General features: G+C 43.8%; 1 protein-coding gene across 1 annotated transcript; it reads left to right on the top strand.

Moving 5' to 3' along the window:
- Positions 1-6,568: 6,568 nt before the first annotated feature.
- On the top strand, positions 6,569-9,062 carry LOC136197576 (uncharacterized). Its single transcript, XM_065987368.1, has 2 exons — positions 6,569-6,941; positions 8,869-9,062. The coding sequence occupies exons 1-2, from the start codon at positions 6,569-6,571 to the stop codon at positions 9,060-9,062; spliced, it is 567 nt and encodes a 188-aa protein (XP_065843440.1).
- The last annotated feature ends 827 nt before the right edge of the window (positions 9,063-9,889 follow it).

The following is a 9,889-nucleotide window of genomic DNA, read 5'->3' as shown; positions in this document are numbered from 1 at the left end:
CGGAAGAGTTAAATATGTACGGCACAATCGTCACTATGACCGCATTAGTCATGGGGACACAAAAACGGTAACATGATAGGGGAGTTTGCTATCCCTCCTTCTCCTCTATCTATGGTCCAATCACACACAGGTGACTTAATGACATCACATTCACTGTGATGTCATACTCTCCCGTGTTTTGAACAAAAGATGAGTCTGCGTGTTTGTCCTCCTGTGTGTCTGCATACTCTGACGTCACAAACGTTCCGGACGACGTTGAGGTCACAAACGTTCCGCACGACGTTGAGGGCGAAATAGTTTCCAGTGAAATCGTTCCGGACGCCGACATTGGGGGCGTCTAATTAAATACGGGAGTCGAAGTTCCCTGCAAAATCGTCGTGTCAAATCCATTCGCCGACAAAAACGTCGCTTCGGAATTTGATCTGGTTAATGCCCATCTTTAGGAAAATTGCTTTCTTGGGCTCACGTGAAAGTGCCTTAATTAATTAAAGAAGAATTAATTACTAAATAGTTCTCTAGATGACCGATGATGAAACGGAGAGCCTTCAAGAAAGCCTCAATAGATGTTTCCCCAAACAATTCCTCGTGTAGGACAAGTGAGTGAGTGAGAGGAACCGTTTATGTTGATTGATAGAATTTATTCTTTTTAGATTTATGGTGTCGGGGTTAATAAGGAGTGGGACAGATGCAAGTTGAATGAGTCATAAGGGGAATAGTATGGCGTAACTTTTAACTAATAGCTTTTAATTTGGTTTTTGCAGGAAAAACTATCTTTTGTATAGATGGTATTCTCTAACGTAATAAGTGACCAAAAAGGTCCACAAATAAAGGCATATATTAAGAAGACTGTTGCATAAAAATATAATTGTGTATGCCATTGGCTACTAACTACGGTAGCTACGCCCCCTGCCGGCTGGGTGCGGTGCAAAACTCTTCCCCCTCCCCCTGAAAAGTCATTCGATAAAGTGGGAGCAGGTTTCGCGACTTAATTCGGCCAAAGTTGACAGGCCGTTGAAAAGCTTTGAATACAATAGTCTGCACGGATCCGCACGTCCAGCATCTCTGCATAAAACGGAAATTTGAGATGGATTTTAATCAGTAGGAAACTGGTGGAAATTTGTTGAGAAATGTATTTGAGTTTCTAGGAGTCTGCGGAGCTCAATGTTGTCGGGTCCGAAAGAGTTAGAGGATATCACGTCAGTTTTCTAGTACAAACAGTAGAATTTGTATGTAGAGTTTCGCGTACACGTGAGAGCGCACGAAATTTTTGAAAAAATGGAAATTCTTGAGAGAGTATTTCTCTAAAGATAAAGCAAACATTGATGAATAAATGAATTAATTAATTAACTTATTAATTACTATTCTTCATTGAATCAGCTATTGTGCGAGAAGGGAAGTATTCGCGGCGGAAGAGGTTTCAAAAGTCGGTCATAAGGCGAAAGACCGAAGCAAAAGTTCGCTTGCATTTAGCCTCAGTAAACGAAGTCTTTTCGCAATTTCCCAGGACCTACTTGCAAGACTGACCATTTTGCATCAAGCTGAACGAATCGGCGGATGGCCAATTTTTGGTGATAACATCTATTGGAGAAAACCACAATCACGACATTAATATTAGAAAGATGCGGAAATCAGTGTCATGTATACACTTACACCAGAAATCGGGTTAGTGCAGCTAGCATTCAGTCATCTGCCTAAGCAGAGAAAACTGAGTGAAGCCAAAAGGGAGGAAACGCAGAAAATGTTGAGATTGCCACCTAACAAAAAATGCTGCAGCACCACGTCGTGAAACCGACAGGAAAGCCGATTGCCTTGAAAGACCTGCACAACTTAGCTACGAATTCAAAGCGTGAAACAGGCAGCAATCTGCTGATGGTCTGATGACGTCGTCATCGGACACAAGAGATGAGGAATATGTTTTCTGTTTATCCAGAAGTTCTTTCGATGGACGCTACCTACAAGTTGAATGACTTCAGGATGCCATTGTACGTTCTTTTCACCATCGACGGAAGTGGAGAAAGCGAGATTGTCGGACTCTGGATGGTTGAAAGTGAAGGCAAAAGTAACCTCGGATTCGCTCTTGATTCTTTCAAGAGTCACAATGCAAATTGGGAGAAGCTACGCTGTGTTATGACAGACAAGGATATAACGGAGAGGCACATAATTTAAGAAATAGTTCCCGGAAAATCGCTTCTAATAAGCCTCTTCACACCCTGCGCACTTTTCGGAGTGAAATTTCAACTCACAAAATAGGAATTACGGTGCGAGAAAGACAACTGGCTCTAGAACTGCTCCCGAAGCAGGCTTACTTTCGATCACCAGAGGAGCACGAAAAGAATTTTGAAAGGCTTCGTTCTACAGCTCCTAGATCCGTCTTTGACTACTTTTGCGCTAATTGGCATTGTATAAGCTCTCAATGGGTTGAAGGACTTAAAAACAGAGTCACGGCAATTTCCAACAGAAACCAACAATCGATTAAATTCAATTAATCAAAAATTGAAGAGTTTGATCAAGCTATACTCGCCAATGCCGCTTTTCTTCCATGATCTCATGACGTGCATTGCGTTTTTACAAGAAGAGCGCAGTCACCGCGCTCTGTAGAAGTTTCGGCACCTCACGTCCTGTTCAATGACGACTTGAAGCTGTACAAAAAATACCTTACACCGTTTGCCTTCAAACATGTGCAAAAGCAGTTGAATAAGATATCATCTGTCCAGTTCACTATTTATATCTAAACGCACTTTCTTGCGCAGCAGTATGACCGACATATTTTGGCCGCTGTAGACTCCTGTTCCTGTGCGTTTTCTGACTTGAAGAAGCTACCATGCAAGCACATATTCGCTGCTCGCAGACGTCGTAGTCTAAGCATGTATTCAGAAAATATATGCGATGTCTGTTGGACAAATAGTTATTACAAAAGCAAGCATTACGCATTTTGTGGTGTCTTTAGTGACGTCGGCTGGTAGCATTGACGCCAATGTACTTGACGACGGCTCGACAGCTGCGGTTCATCAGCAGACACATACAGAGCAGCAGAAGTACAGAATTGCGTTTAAAATTGCTCAAAAGACTGCGGAGAGCATGTCACACCTTGGATCTAAAGATTTCTTTGTGTATTTGAAAAGGCTGAAATCTGTTCACAATCTTATTATGGAAAGAAAGCCTGTATATCTCAGTGAGTATTAATCAGCATTAAAAGTTGAATTAACGTTTTCAGCATAATTTGAGCAGAATGAGGATGGTTCTCATGACAACATAGACAATGACGACGGAAAGACCAAAGAACACAGCGAAGAAACAGAATTCGATGCAAAGATTCTTAAAAAGAATAAGAATGGGAGCCTTAAGGAACAAACTGAAAGAAGAAGTAAGACTGGATACCAATTTTTGTTTACATAAAAATCTGTAGATATTAGTCTGAAATTACCTCCACCAATGCTAAAGAGAGGTGGTTAGACGATTATTGGGCTACCATCAAGCAAACGTAGAAAGTCAGATCAGCCATTGCCTTTGAATTAAAAGTCCACTCATGCGAAAGAGAGAAGTACGACGTTATCGACGCCTGTCACAACTACTAAACTATCAATCATTTTTAGCAGTTCTAAAGTGGTTTCTGGAGAAAGACTTTGCGCATAAAGCAATGTATGACAAAGTTTTGGTTGAGGAAGAATTCGTCAAAACGAGGCCTGAAAGGGTTCCTATGAATTGCACTGCGGACGACGTTGCGATTCATTAAGTAAAGAATTACTTATGTTTCGACGGATAGAAGGTTGTGACGAACGTTTACGTTTACAAAGTGCTGAAAGAGAGGGGTGAGTGGAAGTGCAGAGTATGCCGTCAATCTCTGCAAAACTCCATCTCCGTGGGCTGCGACGGATGCCTGGAATGGTATTATTTGCGATGCGTTGGGCTGGAGGACGCTCCCAAACGTAAAACATGGTTTTGCAGATCATGTTTCAAGTAACTGTTTGTCGAGCGTAGAGCGCGTTCTCTAAGTCCGAATAATGATTCTTTGCGCATAATCCTACGTCACGAATTACATAGACGTATAGACTAGCGTAACTGTAGCAAAAAGAGCCGCGTTTAGGTGGTGTAACTGTAGCCATTGCGAATGTGCGTTTCTTTTACTGTTATTCTCTTGTTCGGCGTCTACGAGCTAGAAAACAAAAAACTTAAAAAAGCCACGTCTGCTTTGTTCCGCTCGCTACGAGAGCGCTCAAAAGACCATGAGCCGGCCATCGAGTGTGCCAAACAATCGCTACACGTCCGGAGAGAAATCCGCGCGCATTCGCTACCCGCCTGTTCGCGCAATCTTTAGTGCCCACTTGGGACAAAGATGAAACAATAATTATTTTGTTGTCATGGCAACCAACCTAAATCTACTAACAATCCCTGTACTTGGTGGTCGGACACTAAATTTCGACCTGATCCGACCAAGTAGCATAGGACGTTCTACTTCCTGTTCAGCGGTTCCTTGTTTTGAAGCTGTCCTTTCCTCGTCTACCATTCTTGACCTTTTTTGCCAAAGTTCTTTCACTGTTAATCCTGCTTGATTTCGTCTTCCTCTGCTTCGTTTTCTGCTTCTATGAGTCTCACTTCTCCTTGGTACCTCACAATCTTCCTCTCCGCCAAATCCACCCGCTCTATATGTTTCTCCTTGTTGCAGTTCCGGCTGTCTTGTCGCGCTCTTTTTTGCCTTTTTCCTCATCACTTTCCTTCTTTTCGAAAACTCAGTTCGCTTCAGCGTTTATTGAAATAACGCTTCGTATCGATTGATTTACAAATGCCAGAGGAGTGCTTTCCTGGGGTAACTTTTGCCAGCTGCATTAGCCGGAAGAAAGCTATTGCTTAGGAACACATTGGCCAAAGACTTTACTGACGTCAGAAACAGATTTTAACGACTTAGAGTCCCCGTCACCAAGAAAACGAGTATATCTACGTAAAACAGATTATGAGATTTTACAAAGTAAGTTTGGTGAGAACCTCATATTGTAATTTTCAATTGATCTCTTCCATAAAACAAGAACCCCATCCGCTTTCATTGCATTTGCAGATTTCAAAAAAACTGCGGTTACAAGAAGGAGCGTGATCGGTCTGCCATAGACGATACTCTTCACTCTCTTTATCCACGCCAGAATTTTCCATGGAACTGCACTTTCTGCACGTCGTTGAGAAGAGATTGTAATCGATGACGGCAGACACATCGAAAAGAATGCATGTTTGTAGGCCAAAGTGAGAGGAGTGGCCGCGCTTTGACCACGTGCCATCAAAATACAAAAACTATCCTCTGGTATATGTCAACAGTACTATTTTTTATACCCCACTAAGGACGTTGTTAATGGCGTCCATGTGGCCGTCCCAAGAGTCTCTTAGTGGAGGTGGGGGCATGTCGAAGGCAAAGCTGAATTTTTCCATTGATGTTCTGCTTATCCCCATCATCACCGCGGCTACAGCTGCACGACGGTTGACGTCGTGGCTTATTCCGTTCTTGGAGTTGTTTTGTGATGTAGGAATGCGAGTATACCTAGATAACGTACGCTTGTAAAATTATTGGCAGTGGTTCTTTCAAACCTTTTGCGGCCAGTGCAATAAAATTGGCATATTGAACAAAGGCCACGATGATCTTCTTTCTTAACTAAAGTACGTTCAGTCATTATGTGTCCCGTGGGAAAAAAGGCGGTTCTAGAGGAGGTGACTAGGCGGTGCGTACGTAATCGAGTGAGCAATAGTATACGTAACACAAGGCGAAGTTATGTAGTTCAGCGCATGTGCTTGTAAAATGGAGAAACGAGTGCAAGCTCGCGTGGCTGAAATCCCTGGCCCAAGTTCTGACCTAAGCAGCGACCTGGCTGCACCGCGGCCCCGCAAACGGCCGAATGAGTAAAGGCGATGGTTTAAAGACATTACCCTAATCTTGCACGATTACTTATAAAGAGAAGCAACTGGGACATGCCCTTAACCTTCAGAACGTGTTGAACCGCACTTCTGAGGCGATGGGAATTTCTAGGCAATCGATAAAAAACTGGCTTGGTGAACGAAAAGGGAAGGGAGACGTGAGTAGTCCTGCCAAAAGGAGCGTAAAGCGTGGGAATGTGGTGTCTGTCCAAGACACTGAAAATTTCATGGAGGGTCTAATAAGAAGACGGATCCATACATTTTATTCCGAAAGAGAGATTCCAACATTAGGCAAATTGTTGGGAGCTCTCAAAAGTGAAGCCGATTTTCTCTGGGGAGAACGTCTCTCTACAAAATCATTCGGAAAATAGGCTTTAAGTACAAATTGCGAAACAAAAAGAGAGGACTATATGAGCAGAACCGAATAATAGCATCTCGTCATGCGTATCCGTTTGATTAAGCGGTATAGAGACAAAGGGCGGCCTATCGTTTATCTAGATGAAACTTGGCTAAACGCCCACCACACAGTTGAGCGGACGTGGCTAGACTATGACGGACGAGGCGGTTCGGGAAAGGGCGGACGCCTAATAATTTTGCATACAGGTTGGGAAGGAGGATAGACAATGCAGACCTTGTCTTTCGTGGAAAATCTGGGACGGGTGATTATCACAACGAGATGAACATAGAACATTTTATGGAATGGTTTATGAACAGGCTCCTTCCCAACTGTCCTCCTCGATCCGTCATTGTTTTAGACAATGCTAAATATCAAAATAGCGTATTTGAGAAAATTCCCACCAAGAGCAGTACAAAAAAATTCATGATGGAATGGCGCACTAAAAGAGGCGTAGTATACGATTCTCGAAGCCTAAAAGCCGAGCTCTTCCTGACAGTGAAAGCTCAGAATGCAAAGCCCACTTATCTAACGGACATTAAAGCGGCCGAATTCGGCTTCGACTTAATTCGTCTACCGGTAGGGCACTGCGAGCTAAACCTTATCGAATTGGTTTGGGCGCAAGTAAAGGGATATGCAGCGCGCAATAATAAGGTCTTTACAGTAGAACCTCAAAAATGCGACCAGGCACGGGATTGAGTCAGCTGGTCGCATTTCTGAGGTGGTCTCTTTTTCAAATATTGCGTGGGTGTCAACTTCTAACGTGCGCTACCTAGACTTTATTTTTTAAAGTAATCATCCAACGTGGACTGATGTCCAGACAGCCTTTCTTTCAATAAAGCGTTTTGGAATATGTCTTTAGTCTGATAGAGATGGGAAATTACTTGTTCAAGGTTTTTCTCTGCGGCAAAGGTCGTCAAATCATCAATGATGGTCAGCGCTTGGGAAAAGTTCTTCACGCGGCACACAATTTCGTCTTCGTCACCGCTGTTGTTATCTTCTATTAGGTCGCCTTGGCTATTTCCTTCTACGAACTCCGATAGCAATTCATCTTCCCACCCTTTCGCTAACTCCTCAGTGGGGATTTCAGAATCAATTTCGGCGTATTCAGCTACGGAGCAAGGATCAGATACATCCAAACACTCTAGCGAAGACGCAAGCAGCGCGTCTACATCTTCATCATCGTCGTCACAGTCCGCAATATCATTTCTTTCGCCTTCCGCTATTTCAAAGCCCCCTTTTCTGAAGCATTTTCTGACTGTGTCGGCTTTGACTTTTTTAACAGCTTCTTTAATCCAATAGCAAGCGTCTAAAACGTTGATGCTTTTTGCTATTGTTTCAGCGCCTTGGCCACTTTCTATCTTGCTCAAGACATTTCGAAGAACGAAATTGCGGTAGTGACATTTTACGTTCCTAATGACGCCAAGATCTAGCGGTTGTAGAACAGATGTAGTGTTAGGCGGCAAAAAATGCATTGTCACATTAGAGAGGGTTTCCTTCGAATGTGATGATGCATTATCGATAAATAACAGAACTTTTCTGTTTTGACCTTTCATCTTAGCGTTAAACTTCCGCAACCACTCTCGAAAAATATCCCCAGTCATCCATGCTTTTCTGTTGGCTTTCCATGTGACCGGCAGCAAATGAGGCCCCATGCCGCGAAAGCATCGTGGGGTTGCAGCGCGTCCAATAACTAAAGGGGTTTCGAACTCTCCCAAGGCATTTACACACAATGAAACGGTAAGCCGTTCCTTTGACTTCTTGCCTCCAGCGCAGTCGCTCCCTCTCACGGCCAAAGTCTTGTCCGGAAGTGCGCGAAACAGTAGACCAGTTTCGTCCATGTTAAAGATGTTTTGTACAGGATAATTATGAAGCAGGTCCGGCAAGGTGCTGACCCAAACGTCTACGTCAAGTAGATCAACGCTACCCCTTTCACCCGAGATTGATGCTTCTCGAATCAAATGCCTATCTTTGAATCTTTGTAGCCAACCACTTGACGCTTTGAAGTCTGGCTTGTTCAACTGAGTCGCAAATTCTTTGGCTTTTTCTTGGATCATAGGGCCGCTGACTGGAATATTGCTGGCACGAACACGCGAAAACCATCGCCACGTTATCTCGTCGATGTCAGAATATTTGCTAGCATACGAAGGTCGCTTTTTTGCCGGGTTCGCTTGGCTTTGCATCTCAAGAAGGTCGTCACGTCGTTGCAGAATATTGCAGACTTGCGTCTTGCTTATTTTGAATTCTTCTGCTAGCTGTCGCTGACTCTTACCGGCACTGGCACGAATGACCGCAATCTTTTCGTCAAGTGTTAGATCCTTTCGCTTCCGGACAGCAGCCTGCTTTACCGACGATGCCATGCCTGATCCGGGACAAAGAGTCGCAACTGCGCAAGCTCGGTCGTAATTGTGACGCGAGACCATGTATAGGAACCATTAAAGCGTCCGTAATTCCGATTTATGAGTGGTCTTAATAATGAGTTTTTTTTGTAAGTAATTCGTACAGGAACAGTTCGGTCAAAGCAAAAGTGGTCGCTATTCCGAGGTGGTCTTCTAATTGAGGTGGTCGCAAAGTGAGGTTCTACTGTACTATGGCTGGGATCGAGGTTTGCGCGCGGGAAGGTATAGAAAACGTCGATTCTGACCGGTGGGCGTCGTGTGTGCGGCATGTTATCACAAAAGTAGAGAATCACTACCGAGAGTTCGACGGCCTAGTCGAAGAAGCGGTAGAGGAGCTTGTTATTAGAACGAAGATTCAGACAGTGAGGACGGTTTAGCAGAAGACGACCTTAGCGAGTAAAGTTTCCTTTGGTATGAAGCGGTGCATTTGTACCAATTAATTACGTAAATGGGCGTGACTCAGGAGGACGGCCTTACATACATTACAAACCGGAAATTACGTTCCTGCTCAAACTGTACGCACTAATGCACTACAGTAAACGCAGAAACGCGTATAAACGATAGGACATAGCATTGATATTGATTCGGGCCGTGGAAGGCAAACGCCCTCCAAAATCAATATCGCCCAGCCTTTTTTCCCACGGGACACATGATGACTGAACGTACTTTAGCTTCACATTCTCGCAGTGGCAGAATTTGCAGGACAGGCAAGACAACAGAACGGATGACAGGTACACCAATGAAATCAGACGATAACCTGTTGCTTTGAAACTTGGCGGAAACGAAGGGAACGATCACCCGTCAGGAGGAGGCCCGGCTTTTATTCCAGCTTTGTCCCGTTCTTCTTCCTCCTGCCGCTCTTTTTCCTGTCTTGATATTTCTCTGAACGAAGCATTTTTCTTCATTTCGACGCGAAAAGCTGCAAAAGACAAGCGCAATTGAGCGAAATGTTCGAAGATCGATCTTCCAATCGAAAGCGGGCAAAAGCGACGCTACCGAACGAACGAGAACCACCTTGGATGCTTGTTGAGAGCGGTAACGAATAGGTAAGGAGTCAAATAAACGAGACAGAAAGCAGTTTTCTCGCTTCCGGTTTAGCTTCCGAGCTAACGCACTCTAGAAAACGGCTCAAATGACGCCAATGTAGCATTTATTCCGTAGAAAGACACTACGAAACTAATTATCATTAGAAAAAGAAACAAAA

Source organism: Oscarella lobularis, chromosome 17, assembly GCF_947507565.1.
Source record: "Oscarella lobularis chromosome 17, ooOscLobu1.1, whole genome shotgun sequence".
Lineage (NCBI taxonomy): Eukaryota > Metazoa > Porifera > Homoscleromorpha > Homosclerophorida > Oscarellidae > Oscarella > Oscarella lobularis.
Note: the sequence above shows the minus strand (reverse complement) of the source record. Positions and strands in the feature narration are given on the sequence as shown.